The sequence below is a fragment of the Benincasa hispida genome, chromosome 3 (genome assembly GCF_009727055.1).
Source record: "Benincasa hispida cultivar B227 chromosome 3, ASM972705v1, whole genome shotgun sequence".
NCBI classification, from domain to species: Eukaryota; Viridiplantae; Streptophyta; class Magnoliopsida; order Cucurbitales; family Cucurbitaceae; genus Benincasa; species Benincasa hispida.
The window spans coordinates 9,797,934-9,819,165 of NC_052351.1; the positions used below are offsets into that span (position 1 = coordinate 9,797,934).

Consider the following 21,232-nt stretch of genomic DNA (forward strand, 5'->3'; position numbering starts at 1 on the left):
CGATTTGATATAAAATATGTCTTAACCATAAAAAAGTTTGTAGTTCAAATCCTTCTTAAAAATAATATTCATCAACCTTTTTTTCAAGAGAATAATGCTCCAATTGTTGGTACATATTACAAACAATACTCCAATATATCATTTAATTAAAATTAGAAATTAAGTTGAATTATATGTAGAGGTGTATGTATGTATTTATATAAATCCTAGAGGGCGTTTCGCCCCGTGAATGAAGTCAATAAGTTTACCGTTAGGAAGTCTGTGTTTGGGATACAAAATCCTAAGATAAAGTTTTTCGATAAGTATGAAGATAAATTTTCTCGATAAATGTACAAACTTCAACAGTATTACTATTTGAAGTTAAATTGTTTAACACTATAGCCAAATAACCCAAACTCGTTTCAGATAATGGTGTAATAATATTTATTTTATCATAAAAAATTAAAAAAATAAAAATAAAAAACAAAGATTCATGCGATTCCCCCAATTTGACTGGGATTAGCTAGTTGATCGAAATTAATCAATTTATAAATGAAGAGAGGTAACAATAAAAATAACGATAAGGATATTGTTTTAATATATACATTAGAAGTAATGGGTATTACTTAAACCAACTTCAAAATCTAAAGTTATTTTTTATAAGTCGGTCTTAAAATTAAAACACTAAGAGTCATTTCATCATGATTTGAATGACGAAAGGTGCATACTAAAATAACAATAAATTAATAAATTAACAGTTAATTTGAGCTTAATAGAGCATTGTTAACCTTATTTTTGTATGATTGAGCTTGTCCCTAAATGAAAAGAAAAAGAAAATTCGAAATTCTCTCTTAATTTTAATGAAAATATGAGTAACAATCTGTCCTGAATGCTGGGATAGGAGTGGTAGAAGAAAAACCTCAGAAGAGAGGGTCAGAATCGTCCCATTGAAGAACAGCAGAATCCAAATTCTGCTCTCTTTTCAACTTATCCTTAAGAAACCAGTCGCATAATCTGCCCGCATTCAACTCTTCAATCGAACATTTCTCTTCCTCCGCTATCACTCTCAGTAAATTCAGAGACGATATCTAAACAAACACAAACAACAGCTTCAATAATAATAATAATAATTAAGGAACGCAATATATATGTTCAAAAAGACCAAAACAGAGAAACAGAGATTATACGGTTAAACGGCAGAGAAATCGTTCGTGAGTGCTGAGGCCGGATACTTCTACGAGGCCGGCTTCTTCGATGGTCAAGAAAGTCCGTCTTTGAGCGCCGTTCCCTGATGATCCGGCCTGTTCGGCTTGGGTTCTGAAGGTTGTTGTTTTGGTGTGGAATGGAGGTGCGAAATTCGGCTTAATTCTAATGATTGTTGGAATGAAATTTTGTTGAAGATTTGAAGAATTGTAGTGGAATGAGGATCCGTTGTGGTGAGTGGAGGGGTTGAGTGAGATCATTTCTTGTTAGTTGTTGAAGTGAAAGAAAGGAGTGTTGGTTGTGAGAGCTGATTGAAGGAAGATGACGCTGAGGAAGGCTTATCGGTTTTATTGGCATGTTGCTTGATTTTATGTGGTGGGAGATGGAGAAGGGTATAAATGATAAGGTAAAATACATTTTTTATTCCTAAAGTTTAGGTTAGTATCTATTTGATCCTTTAAAATGGATAGTGAAGTTTAAAAAATGTTTTAAATGGTTCTTAGAGATGTTTGACCGTTAAAAAGATGATGTGGAATTAATTAAATAATTAACTTTGGGTGATGTAGCAAATTTTTAATTAGTTGGCTAAAAATGTGACGCTTTCATTTCCTTTTAATGAATTAGGTATTTAAAAAAATCCGACCCAACTTGAACCAATCCAAATTTATTATTAACTTTAAAATATATTTTTTATTACATATAATACAATTATTTATACATATATTGATTTTAATTTTATTTAATTTTAATATTTTTTTAGTAATTTATTCTTCAAAAACTCTTAAAATAATTTCTAAAAATTTTCAAAATTGAGTTGTTAATCTTAATTCAATATATGAAAATAATTAAATAAGACTTTTACAACAAAATTTTAAACAAATGATCTGATTAACTCGAACCAACTCAACCCGTCTAAAATGTCTTTCAACCCAAGTCAACGCAATCTAACCCAACCAACCCTAATAGTGAAGGAGAAACAAGGCCGAAGACAAATTGGTGGTGCTACCACAATGGATGTGGCGGCCGGAAAATCTCAATGCCACAGTAAGATTGGGTAAAGCAACAACTCATAAATTCAGGTCAATGAAATATGAAGCCAAAATTGTAATCTCATTCAAAATTTCACAAATTCTCATCAGGTTTCCCCTGAGAAGTTCAAGCACAAGCGAAACTGAATCCAAAGAAGTCACAGTGTCAGTCTGATATCATGTTTGCAATTTAAGAGAACCCTCAAACTTATTTATCAATAATAATTCTCATCAACATAAATTACAATCTAAAACTTTTTTCTTCAATTTCAACGAAAACCTACGAACCCTAATACAATCTGATTCAATATGGAATTGTTGACCGATACGTCTTCGTTCAGAGGCTCGTCCTACATCTGAACAAGGAGGAACTATTTCTTCATTCCTTCCTCTTAAGCGGTAATCACAATGGTCGGCTGACGGTGGCTACGGCAGAACATACCTCCCTTCACTTTGCATCACTACAGATCTGATAGTTTTCTTTCTTTTAGAAGATTTAGTAATGGGCACAACGTTATAATCCCAATGGTGGCGACGACGCTGAACCTGCTAGAAGTTTGGAATAAGAAGGAGAGGAGACGGAGGAAGAGGAATGGAGAAACGAGGAGAAGGCGAGAGGAAGACAAAAATAAAAAAGAATGCCACATAAACTTAAATTAAGATAAAAATTAATAAAAGTTGCCGCATCAATTTATCGCAGCCGCATCAAGAATACGAATATCGAAAAAATATAGTATGAAAATAATATATAAAAAAATAAAATAATTAAATAACTAAATTTGGAATAGATAAAGAAAATTCTAGAAAATAGGAAATTCAAAAAATCTTCACTTTCTCTAAAATTCATGAAATTTTTACCAATCTACATGTGTCTTACAAAAACCAAAATTCATCGATCTTAATCATACACATTCAGAATTCCTGATTTGAGGAAACAGTGGTTATGGTTTGTTTCACTAACCACCACGATACAATAGTTTCTCTACATGTGAATAGATAACCTGTTTGAGATCTAGTTTGTGTGGATCAATATCCAGGATCTACGTAACCAATTAGACCAAAAATTGATTTATTTGAATAAAACAAACTCATATCGGTCGTTCCTCGAAGATAATAGAGTATATGCTTAATTTCGTTTCAATGTCTTTTTGTTGTAGAAGAAATATATCTTGCCAATAAATTTATTGAAAAATGCAATATCTGGTCTTGTTTTATTAGCAAGATAAGTGCATCAATTGCACTAAGATATGGTACTTCAAGACCAAAAAGTTCTTCATTATCATCTCAAGGTCGAAATATATCTTTCTTCACGTCTAGTGAATGAACTTCCATTGGAGTGTTCAATAAATGTGCTTTGTCCATATAAAATCTTTTCAGAACTTTTCCTGTATAAGTTGATTGATAAACAAATATCTCATCTACTAAATGCTCAATTTGCAAACCAAGGCAAAATTTTATTTTTTCGAGATCTTTCATCTCAAATTCTTTCTTAAGATATTCTATCTCCTTTGATAGCTCTTCAGAAGTTCCAATTATATTTAAATCATCAACATATACAGTTATAATAGTAAATCCTTACAGTGATTTCTTTATAAAAACACATAGACATATTGGATTATTTTGCTATCCTTCTTTCAAAATATCTACTCAAGCGATTCTACCACATTCGTCCTGATTGTTTCAATCCATATAGAAATCTCTATAACTTTATTGAATACAATTCCTGGGAATTTGATTTATATGTTTCAAGTACCTTAAATTCTTATGGGATTCTCATATAAATATCATTATCAAGAGATCTATATAAATATGTTGTGACTACATCCATAAGCTGCATATCTAGATTTTCATACACAGTCAGACCAATTAAATATCTTAGTGTAATTGCATCCACCACTGGAGAATATGTCTCCTCATAATCAATACCAGGTCTTTGTGAGAAACCTTGTACAACTAGTCTTGTTTTATATCTTGTGATCATATTATTTTCGTTTCTTTTTCTCAAAAATATCCATTTGTATCCCACAGGTTTGACACTTTCTGGTGTTCAGACTATTGGTCCAAAAACCCATCGTTGTGAAAGTGAGTTTAATTCTACCTCGATTGCTTCCTTCCACTAAAACCAATCTTTTCTATATTGACATTCTTAAACATATTTTGGTTCAGGATCCTCATTTTTAGATATAATATCAAAAGCAACATTATACGCAAAAATGTTGTCAATGTTGGGTTGTATGTCCTAAAACTTGTGGTTTGTAAATATTAAACATATTCTATTTTTGAAATAAAGATGTTACTGAGGTTTATTCAGTAAAGATGTTATTGAATATGTGAATTGCACCTTTTAACCCCAAATCCAATAAATTAAGAACTTAGCTATACCATGAATACTTGAACTTTATGTGGAGATATAAAAGTATGTAACTTATCCTGGGGACACTATAGATGCGGCCCACTTTGTATTGATACAAACGATGTGATCCTGATTCGTTCATGTGGAAACATGCGAGTGGTGGTGTCCTATGCAATGAGTTTACATAAAATCGGACACGAAATAATCACTTTTACTTTATAACGTCGTTTACTGTTAAGACTGACTATTTCAGTTCGACTACCTAGGCAACTCGATCTTAATCTTGAACTAACTATGAACTCCTGTTTATTCGAAATTATTCTTTAATCTGCATGGGTGAGAGTGGCTTAACATCGCCAACTCAATAAGCCTTCCATTTTAGGGATAATAGATAGGTTGTTTTTCTAAGTGCTAACTCCGAGTTCATACCGAGTCATGAACAAGGTGCCCTATCCTCTCATTGGCCCAAGAGGGACTCAGTTTGGTAGTTGGACCACAAACTAATTATTTATTAGATGACCAGTGACAGTTAAGAAGAAATATGTATTTATAGGAGTAAAATAGTAATTTTGACCTAACTGTAATTACGAATAACCTGTGAAGGATCGACTTACTAATCATGGTTAAATCAAGTGGACAGAAATATATCTACAGTGAGGAGAGTGTAGCTTTTGGGCTTTAGTGAAGTGTCCCGATGGTTAATGAATGTTTGTTAATTAGGTTAAAAAGTTTAGCCAGTTAATCTCGGATCGTTGGAGCTCATGATCTGTAGGTCCATTAGATCCCCTACTAGCTCATATTTGACTAAATCTTAGAACAATGTGATGAGAGATTTTTAAACGTTGAAATTCAACTTAGGGAATTATAGTTAATTATATGTGATATAATCTTAGGATAATGGTCCATGGTGGGTTTCAGAATATAATTATATGTTAATTATATAGTTTAATTGTTGAATTATACAAAATTGAAAAGTTGTAAATATTTAAATTTGATTTAAATATAATACACGTGAATGGGGATTCACGTTCGAGATTAGTGTTCTTTTAATTTAATATTTGATATTAAACTAATTTAATTAATTATTTAAAATTAATTTAATTTAAAGTTAATTATTAGAAATAATTTTATTTAAAATTGATTTAAAAGAAATTTTATTTAAAACTAATTATATTTAAAATTAAAAAATTAAAATCCATTGTAATTTAAATTTATGAAATTTAAATTTTCATGAGTTTTAGGGTTAGTGGGAAAATCTCACATTTCCCACTTTGCTTAACATGTATAATCCCAATACCTAAATGTTGATTTGCTGGCATTTGTAGATGCAATTAGTTTTGCATGGTTTTTCTTTAAATAAAAGAAATTTTGGCTGAAGAAATATTCATGCAATTTTGAGAATTTTAAGAGAAATTGTTTCTTTTTCACACCAAAAACTCTTCCAATCTACAGATCCCCTTCAAATCTCACCACAAATTGGATCCCACAATCCGTTCGAAGGCTAGAGAATAGTAGGGAAGACTTTAGTAGTGGTCTACGAAGTATTTGTGATTAGAATTCATCAAGGGATTACACCAATTTAGAGATTTTTCAAAAGTTATATTCTGAAATCCTATTTTCTTTCTTTGAAAATGCATGCTTGATTCCTAAAATTAATGTATAGAGTACTTAATTTTCCGATTATTTCTACATGCGCATTGTAGACTCTTACAATTGGTATTAGAGCATGATTTAAGCACTCAATTTGCATTAACTTTAGCTTGGTGGGCGTTAATTCATATGATGAATGTTGTGGTGACTGAAATGGATATATTACGATTTTGAAATCAAAATTTACCTTCAATTCAATTATAATTCTTGTAATTGGCCCCTTGTTTATGGGATTTAATGTGTGAAGAAGAGTCTATAAATTTTCTATAGTCAATAGAGTTGAAACTAGGTTGTAATTGGAAGAAATTAGAATAAGGCACAGTTAGAAAAGTAACAGGTTATTGCTTCTGTCAAGCGGCGCCACGACGTTCCTTCAACAGTGTCATGACAATGTACTTCAGCTTTTCCAGAAATGCCTGCGTGAGGAACGGTGGTCTAGCTAGAGTGGTTTGGTCTGGTTCGGATCTTTCCAACCATTTCAGCCCCTATTTCGAGCCTTGGAGGTCCGGTTCAATGATTTTTCAGCTGGTTCGGGCCAGTTCGAAGCCGTTCATGAGTGGTTCGAAGCTGTTGCTGATTTATTATTGTAATAATTTAGCTACTTGCTTGTTTAGGATGCGGAAATCGGTTCACTTTAGTGTGTGTTTAATTAATATGCATTATGAATGTATTTTTTTTTAATTTAATTAAATCTTGTTTGTGCGTAAAGTATGTCATGTAGATTTAAAATCCCACCATAGGAAAGCATGTTGCATGCATTAAAAGTATGTTATAAATGTTATAATATATAGTATGCATGTGTAGGATTTCATGAGTTTTAATATAAGTTGTTATATGAAATTATGAAATGTATGATGGATGTTATGGATAATGTCTAAGTTATAAGTGTCATAAAATAAATTAGACATTTAAAATCTAAAACAAAGATAAATGCGTGCTCACCTAGGGTTGACAAATGACAACTTGTTTTAATAGTTAAAATAGGTCGTTATCTTGTAAAAACTTCAGTTACAAGCTCACCCGACAAGATCCTATCTTAGGCTAGAGGTACTTATATTGATGGTTTACGAAACATTTGCTACCTGGGGATCGAGCTGGTTTTTGAGTTTTGTTAACCCAGTTTTATGAGCATGCATGAACGATGTGAGGTAATAAATGGTTTATCACTAAGACATCGTAGGTCAAATCCAGTATAAAAGTTATACTCGGATAAACACCTAGACTTAGGTTGTATTTAATTAGCTGTAATATACCTAAGTAAAAGTTTACCCAAACCATCTAGAACACTTCAGTGGGAGATTAATGATATATATGATATATTATTTTTAGCTCTCACATCCTTAAGAGTTCACACCGTGAGATTCATGCTCGGCTTTTCTCGTTTTTTGGCGACCGCTTCATTCAAAAAGGCGTTTGCATGGGTCAATAACAAAGTGAATAGGGGAAATTGTTTATAGTAAGTGGGAGAAGGAAGTGTGTCAATATATCCTACGGTCTCCTCCATTAACTTGGACCCTGAGATTTCTATTGTTCTGCCTACATGTTGTTTTTAGGCGACCACCCATTCGGAGGGCCGTTTCATAGGGATCGGAACAATGAAAACTCCAGAAATTTATAGGGTCTTTTAGGCCATCTTCAACATTATCTACCCTTCGTTAGCTTGTTGATACCGATCTTTGGGATCTGAAAATAGTGAGTTACACTTACAAAAATTGCTAAGTGTTAGTAAGTTTTTGACCAAAAAGCAATAATTAAATGCTATAGAAATAAGAGTTATTATGGTATTAGTACTGAGTCATGAATGTCTTAATTCAGCGAAGGAGTAATTGACTACCCCTCGGTAGTGGTTATTCTGACTCATTGAAGTATTGTTGCAAATTAATGAGATATGGATACCTTATTACTTTTGCTAAAACTTGATTGGATTTAAGAGCATTTCACTTATAGAAGTTGTTTAATTTTTTAGCATGTTTAGCTCAATCATTCAACTACTCACTTCTAATAAATTAAATGACAACAACTACATAACTTAGAAATCTAATTTGAACACGATACTAGTGATTGATGATTTTAAGTTCGTTTTAACAGAGGAATGTCCTCCGACTCCAAGCTCATCAGTAAACCAAAATGTTCAAGATACCTATGACAGATAGGTTAGAGCAAATGAAAAGGCCCAAGCCTATATCTAAGCAAGCATATCAGCTGTTTTGACTATGAAACATGAAAGCATGGTCACTATTAAGGGGATCATGGTTTCATTGCTGGCAGTATTTGGACAACCTTCTTCATTTGTTGGCACGATACTCTCAAGGAGGTTTACAACCACCGCATAAAGGAAGGAACCTCTATTACAAAAACATGTTTTGGATACGAGGGTAGAAGTAAACGGTACTATCATAGATAAGAAAGCTGAGAAAGAAAAACAAGGTAAATATGATTTACTCATTGTTGAAACATGTTTAGTGGAATATGATACATTGACCTGGATACTAGATTCAAGGGCTGCTAATCATTTATGTTATTTTGCTCAGGAAACTAGTCATGAAGGCAGCTTGTAAAAGGGGAGACAATCTTCAAAGTTGGAACATGAGGGGTTGTCTCAGCTAAAGTAGTATGAGACTTGATGTTGTTTTTTTGGAGATAGATTCATTTTATTTGAAAATGTATTTTATGTTCCTGATATGAGAAGGAATTTAATATTTATCTCTTGTTTATTGGAACAATTGTATAAAGTATCTTTAGATATTAATGAAGTGTTCATTAGCTCAAGAACTGTTCGAATTTGTTCTGCAAAATTTGAAAATAACTTATATGTGTTAAAACGAACTGAGACAAAAGCTATTTTGAATACTAAGATGTTTAAAATAGTTGAGACTTAGAATAAAAGGCAAAAAGTTCCTCCTAATGCCTATTTTTGGCATTTAAGACTTGGACACATTAATCTCAATAGGATTGAGAGATTGGTTAAGAGTGGACTCCTAAGTCAGTTAGAAGACACCTCTTTACCTCCGTGTAAGTCCTATCTTGAAGGTAAAATGACCAAAAGATCTTTTACAGGAAAAGGTCTTAGTGCTAAAGAACCTTTAGAACTCATGCATTAGAATCTTTGTGGTTTGATGAATGTCAAAACATGAAGGGGATATGAATATTTCATCAATTTTATTGATGATTATTTTAGGTACGGCTATGTTTACCTAATGCATCATAAGTCTAAAACCCTTGAAAAATTCAAGGAATATAAGGCTAAGGTTAAGAACTTATTAGGTAAAAAAATTAAAGCACTTTGATCAGATCAAGGTGGTGAGTATATGGACTTAAGATTCTAGGATTATTTGATAGAACATGGAATCTAGTCCCAGCTCACTGGACCCAGTACACCCCAGTAGATTAGTATATAAAAAAAGGAGAAATAGAACCCTGTTAGACATGGTTCGGTCAATGATGAGCTTTTCTTAGTTGCCTAATTCGTTTTGAGGATATGCAGTACAGACTGCGGTATATATTTTAAATATGGTTCCTTCAAAAAATGTTTCTAAAACACCTTATGGATTCTAGAGAGGGCGTAAAGGTAGTCTACGTTATGTTGGGGATACCCGACACACATGTTGGTGCAAAATATAAAGAAGTTGGAACGTTGTTCAAAACTGTGCCTATTTATAGGATACCCCAAGGAAACGAAAGATGGTCTATTTTATGATCCTCAAGATGATTAAGTGTTTGTATTAGCAAAGGCTACATTCTTAGAGGAAAACCACATGAGAGATCATCAACCTCGCAGTAAGCTAGTATTGAATGAAATTTCTAAAGAAGCTATAAATAAACCAACAAGAATTATTGATCAAGTTGGTCCTTCAACAAAAGTTGTTGATGGAGTAGGTACTTCTGGTCAGTCACATCCTTCTCAAGATTTGAGAGTGCTCGACGTAGTGGGAGGATTGTTCAATAGTCTGTACATTACATGGGTTTGACAGAAACTCAGGTCGTTATACATGATGATGGCATTAAGGATTCATTGACCTTTAAATAGGCAATGAATGATATAAATTGAGACTAGTGGATCAAAGTCATGGACCTCGAAATGGAGATTATGTACTCTAATTCGATTTAGGATTTTATAGATCAGCCGGATAAGGTAAAACCTATGGTTGTTAATGGATCTACAGAGGAAACGAGACCAAGCTGGTAAGATACAAACCTTTAAGGCTCGACTAATGGCAAAAGGTTATACCCAAAGAGAGAGGGTGGACTATGAAGAAACCTTCTTTCCTGTTGTCATACTAAAGTCAGTTAGAATACTCTTGTCTATAACTACTTTTTATGATTATGAGATATAGCAAATAGATGGCAAGACAACCTTTCTGAATGACAATCTTGAAGAGAGTATCTATATGGCTCAACCAGAGGAATTCACTGAACAGGGACACAAGAGCAAAAGGTTCACAAGCTAAAATGATTCATTTATAGGTTAAAACAAGCATCTAGATCCTAGAATATAAGGTTTAATACTGTGATCAAATCTTATGGCTTTCAGCAGAATATTGATGAACCTTGTGTCTACAAGAAGATTGTTAATAAAACTGTAGTATTCTTAGTGTTTTATGTTGATGACATCTTACTCATTGGGAATGATGTAAGATACATGACTGACGTTAAGTAGTGGCTAGCAATGAAATTCTAAATGAAGAATTTGGGAGAGACTCAGTATGTTCTTGGAATCCTAATTATTTGGAATCACAAGAACAAAACATTAGTCCTGTCTCAAGCATCCTATATAGACAAGATGTTGTCTAGAAATAAGATGTAGAATTCTAAAAGGGGATTGTTACCTTTCAAGCATGAAATTCATCTGTCTAAGGAATAGTGTCCGAAGACACCTCAAGAAGTTGAGGACATGAAACATATTCCCTATGCATCAGCAATTGGTAGTCTGATGTATGCCATATTGTGTACACAACTTGACATATACTATGCAATAGGAATCGTCAGCAAGTTTCAGTCTAATCCTGGTTATAATCATTGGACTACTGTTAAAAATATCCTCAAGTATCTTCGAAGAATGAAGGAATATATGCTCGTGTATAGCGCTAAGGATCTGATCTTTACAGGATACACTGACTCTAATTTTTAGGCCTATATATATTCAAGGAAATCAACTTCGGGATCAATGTTCACTCTAAACGGGAAAAAGAAGGCAGTATGGCTTAGAGAGTTCTTAACCGATTTGGAAGTGATTCCAAATATGCATCTGCCTATCACCCTTTATTGTGATAATAGTGGAGTAGTTATCAATTCTAAAGAACCTAGAACCCATAAGCGTGGAAAGCACATTGAGCGTAAAAACCACCTCATCATAGAGATTGTACATCGAGGAGACGTGACCGCCACACAGATAGCCTCAGAAGACAATATTGCTAATCCGTTTATAAAGGCCCTCACAGCTAAAGTGTTTGAGGGTCTTCTAGTGAATCTAGAACTACGGGTTATGTAAATCTAGAATAAGTTGGAGAAGTCATGGGTATGTGATACCCTAGTTTATTGTATTTATGTTTTTCTCTCACACTCAACATTGAATATATATGTAATCCCACTGGAGTTTTAGTCCAAGTGGGAGTTTTTTGGATTGTATGTCTTAAAACTCGTGGTTTGTAAACATTAAACATATTCTATTTTTGAAATAAAGATGTTACTGAGGTTTATTTAGTAAAGATGTTACTAAATATGTGAGTTGCACCTTTTAACCCTAAATAAATAACTAAGAACCCCTGGCTATAGCATGAATACTTAAATTTTATGTGGAGACATAAAAGTGGATCAAGTTCGAGTAATAGTCAAAACGGTCTATACAATAGGGATTAGGCTGGGTATCTTATCTTGGGGACATTATGGATGCAACCCACTTTGTATTTGATACAAACAATGTGATCCTAAATCTTTCATGTGAAGACATACAAGTGGAGGCGTCCTATGCAATGAGTTTGCATAAGACCGGACCATGAAATAGTCACTTATACTTTATAACACCATTTACTATTTAGACTAACTATTTCAATTCGATGACCTAGGTAATTTAATCTTAATCATGAGCTAACTATGAACTCCTGTTTATTCAGAATTATTCTTTAATCTGCATGAGTGAGAGTGGTTCAACATTGCCGACTCAATAAGCCTTCCATTTTAAGGTTAAGCTAGGTAGATAGTTAGGCACATAGTCTTAATTGATGAGAAATCAAATCCAACATATATTCCTAACCTCCTTTAAGGATCCATCTTAGTGCGTTATGGTGGACCAATTGGAACACATACTCCATATCCAAAAAATTTTATATGAGAAATATTTGGCTATTAACCATAAGCTAATTGTAATGACGAGTACTTATGACAAGCTACTGGCTTAATGCACACAAGCGATGTTGCATACAAAATAGCATGTCCCCAAACAGATATATAGGAAGTTTAGCTCTCACAAGCAATGGTCTAGCAATTAACTGCAAATATTTTATAAATTATTTTGCTAAACCATTTTGTGTATGAACATAAGCTATAAGATGTTAACACTTATCCCAATTGACATACAATAATTATCAAAAGCTTGAGATGTAAATTCACCAGCATTATAAAGAGGAATGGTCTTAATTGAATAAATAAAAAAATTATGGTCTTAACTTAATCATTTAAGCAAGTAATCTTGCAAATTCAAGATTTCAATTTGATAATAAGCATGAAGGGATTGAATCCTTAGTGGAAGCATTGTGAATGCGTTGCATCCCGCAATTCAATTTTTACATAAACAAATTCAGAACCATTCTTACCTTTGTAGATTCTCAAGCTTCGTGAACAATCCTCTCAAAGTTCCAACGAACAACTCCTCCAACGATCTTGATCACGAACGATTTCTTGAACAATCTCGAACACTACCACGAGAGTAACCTCGTTATTCTCTAGGATTCCAATAGAGGGATTAGGGGGATGGGTGGTATCCAACTATTGGGAGAGGGAGATAGGGAAAAAAGGGTTTTGAAGAGTAGAGAGGATTCTCTTTGTGGCTTAGAGAAAATTTTGCACAATAACACTTGTGTGTTGTGTATTGTCAGTGTCTGTGTAAGAAAAAAAAAGAAGTCGTCGCGAGCCCAACCTTTCGTCCAGATCCCTCTAAAAATCGTACTTGCAGGTCTCCCCGCATGCGGCTCATGCCATTCGAGGTGAGCAGAACGCCACTCTGCGATCATCCTACAACTGGTGTTTGTGTATTCCAATGGGGCCATAAGAAGGTTTTTATATAGAAAAAGGCCAAGCCATTTTCCTAATCATTTTCCTATTTCCATTTTCTATAATTAATTATTTAAATAACATTTATTTAATTAATTAACCTAATTAATTAAATAACACTTATTTAATTTAATTTTCACATTAATTAAATAAGTATTAAATCTAATTTAATGTATATATATATATATATATATATATATAATTAATTTAATATCGTATGTATATGTGCAATACCTCTCTATTAATTAATTATTTGTGAATTTAATTCACTTGAATTAATTAATTGAATCTTATTCAAATATCACTTTCCAATTTAATTTGAATTATAGATCATATCCATAATCAATTACATATTAATTACATTAGTATATGGTTTCCTAAAATTAATTTGAACAATTCAAATTATCTCTCTTAAATATCCTCTAGTGAGCAAGCAAGAGGACCTGGTGGACCTGTAAATAAAAAACTTCAACAATATGAGATTAAATGGCTAAACTCATTAACCAAGTTAATCAATATTCGTTAATTATAGGTACACTCCACTAAAGACCCACAGTTGCACTCTTCTCACTATAGATATATTTTTGTGTCCACGGATATAGATCAATAACAACAAATTAGTCCTTCACGAGTGTTCATAGCTTCAACTGGGTCAAATTACCGTTTTACCCTTGGGTTACCTCTGATTCCTTAAGCACTAGTGCTCCTCTAATGAACAATTTGTTTATGGTTCAACCAGTGGTTATTATTTCGCGATCCGGTTTTATGCAAACTCATTGCATAGGATACTTTCACTTGCATGTCAACTACACGAACGCGTTGGATCATTGCATTTGTATCAAATACAAAGTGGGTTGTATCCACAGTGTTGCTAAGATAAAGTACCTAGTCTTATCCCTATACTATAGACCCTTTAGGTTGTATCTTGAACATTGATCTTTGTATGTCTCCACATAAAGTTCAAGAATCATAAGGCAACCTTGGATGCTAGTTTATTGGACTTAGGTTATTAAGACAAAATAGACAAACAACACAAACAATAATATTTATTGAATTAACATCTATAACTCTTTATTGATAATGGTCAATTAATAACATTTACTATTTACAAGTTTTAGAACATAAAACCCAACGAAGCACATGTGTGACCATCTATTGAATGCATCTATTAATATCATATAATATCTAGATGGTCCATGGTGGGTTAATAGGTCCACATATATTACCATGAATTCTTTCTAAAAATGTAGGTGATTCAGTTCCCACTTTAATGGGTGATGGTTTAATTATTAATTTACCTTGAGAGCAAGCATCACATGGTAATTCATTAGACTGAAGAATCTTCTGGCTCTTTATTCTAACTAAAAATGATGTCGTTAGTTCAATTTAATCCAAAACAAACAAAATTTGTAAAACATGCACAACTATTAATACTAACACGTAGTAATAGTGGAAGCACAAGGTTGATCCACAGAGAACCTTTATTAATAGGCGCAATCGAGTTTTGAAATCCAAATGGGGGGGGGTGGGGGGGGTGTTAAGAAAAAATAAAAATAAAACAAGAATTGATATGGAATTTTGGTAATGAGATTAATAAGAGAGAAAAAAAATTATGTAAGAAATTCAATGGAAAAAGGATCTTGGGGATTTTATATTGATTAACCTAATTTCATCATTGACTTAATTGATTTCAAGCAATTCAATTGTTCCATAGTTCATTAAGGCTAAGCCCTAATGCCCTAATTAGCCAATTAACCTAAATTGGTAAATTAATCCTAATTTGGTTCATAAATGCTTCCTAAAGATATTCTATATTTAATTCCTAAATTGCATCCATTTTTTGGGTTTTCTCAACTATGACAAGCTTGAAATTAAAAAGACTAAAATCAAGCATGATTAATATGAATGTTCTAAACTAGTAAATCTTTTCAAGAAAATAGGAAAAGAAATTCAAATTTTCCATCAAAATTACTTGTTCTTGCAACCTAATTACAATTATGCTACAGAGTCGTGTAATTTTGCATAAAAAAATCAATTAAATTTGAAGCGTCAACTCATTTCTATCAGATTTTATTGAAATTAACAGCAAGAACATTCAAGAACAACAAACTACAAGAAGAAATTGAATGAAAAAGTCTCAAGAATTGGCTAACCTAACATAATCTCCAAGAAATAAAACTTACTTACTCCTGAAGTAGCAAAATCTTCAAGAATCTATTGAATCTTGCAAGAATTTGTATAAAGATTGAAGAAAATTATGGAAATCTCTCTAAAAAGTACAGAAAAAAGCTCTCAAAATAATAATAAAAAAAAATGGGTCTCTCTTTCGCAAAAATGGCTGAAAAACTGTTTTACACAGATGTCCAACATTCCAACGCTGGTAGAAAGCATTGCAACGCTCCCTTGTGTAGGTGCAAGTGTTTTTTTTATCTTTTCATAAAAATCTGTAGTGTTGCAACACTGGCCTGTATATCAACATTTTGCCTTGACCTTTTAATGACAGACAAACAATGATAGATAGCAAAAATTTTCTTTTAATGACGAACAAAAGATGTCGGTTGGCAAAAAAATTGCTCATTTTCATTCTTTTTTCCCTTCTTTTCTTCTCTTCCTTTGATCCATTGCTCGGTTTTGACTTCTTTGAATATATTTTTTGTCCTTTTTGCTTCAATTTAATCAAATTTTGTTGTAATGACTCTAAAATGCTCCCATGACTATTTTACCTATAAAATTGACATATTACGCAAATTGATAGTATAAAATTGAGGGAATTATGTACTAAAATGTAGTTCTTTTAAAGACCTATCAAAATACCTCAACTTAGCTCTTAGTTGTCCCGAGCAAGTAAAATTGAAAACATACATTCAGTCAAAATATGAATCACTTAATTGTTTATTCATTCATTTGTTTGTTCATTCAAATTGTTTATATGCTCACTTGACTCACACATTCATTCTTAACTCTTTTCTCAACAATCAAGGAAACATTGATACAAACAAGCATTTAGAAAGTTAGGATTTACTAACAATTAGTTGAGATTTATTTTTGAAAAGATTTTTTTTTCTCGCAAAATCATGAAAGAAATGAGTGCAAAGTTTTAGTTTATTTAAGAGTCTAAGGCTAGTAGAAAGGTTCTATCTAACTCTCAATTCTTCTTCGCCCTACACTGGCTCAATTCTCGGTCTAAACTATACCTAAACTTGCAAAAAGGAGAGGCAATTTTAAGGCAAGGGTGCCTTTTATAAACTTTCACACACAAATCTTAATTGACATTTATTTTACTTAGAGAGATAGCTTTGATATTCCGACTGTCAGGAATCTATCACTCTTTTTTCGTGAGCCCTAACTAGACACTATGGAGGTAGCTCTTTTCTTCTCTATCCATGCGCACACACACATGTTAATGAAACTTGTGTTATTTTGCAAGCTTGCTTTATTATTATTATTATTATTATTTTATACGCTAGCAACTTTTTAGTAGGCTCTATTTATTCCTCTTTGTCTAAACTTGCTTCTAAAACAAGTTGGTTGTTCTCAAGACCAAAAGTTGTCCTATCGGGGTAACAAATAAAATCAAGTAGAAATGACATTTCTAAAAGTTTAAGATTCTAAATAAACATGAAAACAAAGCATTCATTTTTTTTATGAAATTAAAAGAAAAAGAATTTTTTTTTTTGAAAAATGGTTCCAAAATTTTGTCAGAAAATTTTAAAATGTCTAAAATTTTGCTCGTATTTTTACTAAAAAGAGTGTGTCATCAAAATTTTTATTAATAAGAAGAAATGATTGTGTAGAAATCTAATGAGAACATAAAACAAAATGATGTGATTCTTTTATTTTGTGTTTTCACGCATTCATTCAATCATGCATTTATTCATTCAAAACAAAATAGTCTTTTGGAGCATAAAAAAGAAACCATGATTCACAATCTCAAAGTCAGCATCATAGAGCCACAAACATATAGTCAAGATATAAAAATATCAAAATGACAAAATCTAAATCTAACCCAAGCTCAAATGCTTAAAGGTTTCAGACATGCATTTATATATCATTATAGAGCAAAAAAAATAAGTAGGACTCATTTTTCTATGAAAAATATAAAAAACATGAAAGTAATATTTCCCACCCTCAACTTAAAAATTGAATATTGTCCTCATTGTTTAAACTATGCATATATGTTCAAGAACAAAAAGTAAGGGATGTAGAGAGAAACTTCCCTGGTTTTTGTGGTTGCTTATTCTTTTGATTGTGAGAATTCCTTGTTTTTGTCTTTTTTTTAGCTTTCCTTTTTCTTGAGTTTACCTACAAAGAAAAAGAAAAATTAATTATTCTTCCATTCTTTTATTTATCGACAAAGTAAGCTAAGAAATACAAAAATAACAAAGGAAGAGAAAAAGAAAAGAAAAAAATTAAAAATGAAAAGAAAGAGAAAATTCATCCCGTTTTGCAAATTTTTAGAGTCGCTTGCTCGATGTTGGTGAAGAGGGGGATCACATGTACGAGGGATTAGTCAAACACAAGTCCAATTGAACTTGGTTTACATATCCTTCATTGTAGACTTTAACTTTATGCCCGTTCACCTTGAAAAATTTTCCTGTTTCAAGGAAAATCAAAATTCTCGGTCTTTTTAGGTCATTTCTTCTTGGGATTCTTGAAACAACTATCCAGGAATTTTCTCTTCTTAGGAGATGAGAAAGTCTTGGAATCAATCCTTTTTAATTGCACTTTAAAAACAGAGCAAAAGTTAAAAGCCTTATTTTTGTTTTTGTTATTACAAATAAATTTAGAATTAGAATCATGAGTTGAAGGTTTTTCTTTCAAACAAACTTTGTTTTGAGATTTTGAATTTATTTTTAAGTATTAGCATTTTGGTTAAAATTGTTGGAGGAATTTAAATCATCATCTTTCAAGAAGATGATCATTTTTGCAAATTTCAAGAGAAGAATTAGAAACATACTTTTGTTTGAAACATTATAATCGCAAAAATTAAGAGATGCATGAGAAGAATTATGGGAAATCTAATCTGTGTCATAATCTATAGAAGGAGTTGCCAAATAATCAAAATTTTCATACAACATGGAATCAACAATATCATCTATCTCATCATGCGTATCAATGGAACAAAGAAACAAGTACTCTTCTGGACATTTCATGGCATCATAAATGTTGAATGATTTTACTTCTCCATCAAATTCTACCGACAAAGACCCTTTATCTATATCAATTCTAGTTTTGATTTTCATGAAGGGTCTTCCTAGTAAAATATTAGAAGAAGACGTAGTGTAAGGTTCATCAATTTTCAAGATATAAAAATCAACGGGAAAAATCAATTCACCTACTCTCAACAAGACATTCTCAACTATGCCTAAAGGTTGTATGTATGAGCTATCGACAAGTTGTATGCAAACATTAATTTTTGTATGTCATTCAATTTTAGGTCTTCATAAACATGGTAAGGCATGACATTTATTGAAACTCCTAAATCTAGCATAGCATGTGTAAGGATTCTTTCTCCTATTTTGCATGGCAAGGTAAACATTCTTGGATCTCTACATTTTTTAGTCATGTCTTTCTTTAACAAAGTAGAGATATTCTTGCAAGCGGTTACTCTCTCCTCTTGCTTCCCTTTTCTTTTCTTAGTACATAAGTCTTTAATAAATTTAGCTTGCCTAGGTATTTGTTGAATAGTATTAAGCAAATCGATGTTAATTTGTACCTTTTTAAACATCTCAATAATATCTAAATAAGTATCTTCTCCTTTAGGCCTTGCTAATCTACTAGGGAATGGTGCCTTAGGTACGTAGGGTTCTACTTTAGGAGGAGAGTAATCACATACCTCGGGAAAAATAAGAGACTTCTTTGGTTCACTTACCTTGCTCTCTTATTCATTCATTACCTTTTCTTGCTTGTTTGAAGGGGATTGAACCGGGTTTGCATCTTAAGAGGAGGGGGGAGGGGGGGGAGGAATCTCTTTTCTGCTCCTAAGAGTTATGGCACTTACGTTCACGTGATCCGGTAGGGCGGGAATCTTTTCGAAGGACTTGCTTTCTAGTTTGCTTACCATGGTTGCTAGTTAGGTATTTGAGTCCCCAAATTGGTGAAACCTTGTCTTGTTTCTTGTTGGAAAGATTTGGTGTCTTATTGGAGTGATTTGGTCTCTTGTTTGCAATTGAATGTTATCTTTTTTAAGTTGATGTAGTTCCTGTTGGAATTTCAAAGAGTGATCAGCTAGTGATTTTACAACATCCTCTAAAGACATACCTGAGGAAGATGATGAAGAAGATTGGTTCCAGTTTCCAAATTGTCCTTGAGATCTCCACTTGATGTTAGGATAATCTCTCCACCCTTGATTGTAGGTTTGCTCATGTGGATCGTACCTCCTTTGGAAGTCTCCTATTGTATTCACTTGTGCTTGTGGGCAAGCTTTGGAAGTATGCCTGATTACTACACATGCTCCACATGTCTTAACTCGAGGAAGACCGCCTTGGGCAACCTGTGTAAAAAGAGACACAAGATTAGAGACTTGAGTTATAAGCTCACTTACCTCTTTAGATTGAGCAAAATTTTGAGTCGAGAGTCCTTGATTCAAAATTCTGAGAATTTTCCACCATGGTGGATATAAGTTGACTAGCTTCGGTTGGTGTCTTATCAGCTAAAGCCCCTCCGATGATAGTATCAATATTGCTCCTCTTCGATGAAAGCAAACCTAAATAGAAATATTGGATAAGATATTGTTCGTAAATTTTATGATGAGGAAATGAAGCATAAAGTTGTTTATATCTTTTCCAACATTCATAAAGTGACTCTTCTACAACTTGCTTAATGTCATATATTTCTTTTCTAATATTATGTGCCTTAGATGCAGGGAAATTTTTTTCTAAGAACTTCTTTTTCAATCCATTCCATGTAGTGATGGATCCCACCAGCAAGTAGTACAACCAATCTTTGACCACATCATTCATTGAGAAGGGAAAGACCCTAAGATTAAGTTGTTCATGGGTTACCCCATGCGAGCGCATTCCATCACATAGTAGATGAAATTCTTTCATATGTTTGTGTAGATCCTTGCCAGGTTGTCCTCTAAATTTAGGCAAAAGATGCATAAGTCCGGGTCTAAGCTCGAATGGAATGGTAGTCTCCGGATATACTATGCACAACGGTTATTGGTTGTAATCCGGCTCCGCAAGGTTTGCTCCCTTGGTTCTCCCATAATGTTTGATTATGTTGGTTCCTCTTCTCGATCCTCAAAAGCTTGTTCTTCAAATTATTCTTCTTCTCTTCTTGTTCTTTCGCTTCAAAGTCGCCTCTTCTTGCGGTCAATGTCTACAATCAAATCACAAAGTACACTCCAAGAGGAGTAGGTCATGCACAAAAGAAAATTTAATCACATGAACTATTTTTAGGTTTATTACTTCTCTTATTTTATTATTTTTTTTTAAAAAAAGTGAATTCAAAATTCAAATAAGCCAATTGCATGATTTCCCGGCAACAACACCAATTTGTTTGGACTAAAAATGATGTTATTAGTTCAACTTAACCCAAAACAAACAAAATTTGTAAAACACGCACAACTACTGATACTGACATGTAGTAATAGTGGAAGCACGAGGTCGATCCACAAATAACCTCTATTAATTGGCAAAATTGAGCTTTGAAATCCAAATTGAGGGTGAGCTTGTTGGTTTTAAGAAACAAAGTAAAATTAAAACAAGAATTGATATGAAATTTTGGTATTAAGATTAATGAGAGTGAG

The 21,232-nt window shown here is 32.7% G+C and overlaps 1 protein-coding gene across 1 annotated transcript; it reads right to left on the reverse strand.

Moving 5' to 3' along the window:
* Positions 1-612: 612 nt before the first annotated feature.
* LOC120072922 lies at positions 613-1,535 on the reverse strand. The gene is made up of 2 exons (XM_039025459.1): positions 1,167-1,535; positions 613-1,067 (listed from the first exon to the last, which is right to left on the reverse strand). The coding sequence occupies exons 1-2, from the start codon at positions 1,440-1,442 to the stop codon at positions 900-902; spliced, it is 444 nt and encodes a 147-aa protein (XP_038881387.1). The 5' UTR covers positions 1,443-1,535; the 3' UTR covers positions 613-899.
* Positions 1,536-21,232: the final 19,697 nt, after the last annotated feature.

Coding starts and splice junctions, on each gene's coding strand:
- LOC120072922 (XM_039025459.1), bottom strand. CDS start 1,442: ATGATCTCACTCAACCCCTCCACTCACCACAACGGATCCTCATTCCAC. Junction 1,068..1,166: donor GATTTCTCTGCCGTTTAACC/GTATAATCTCTG, acceptor GTGTTTGTTTAG/ATATCGTCTCTGAATTTACT.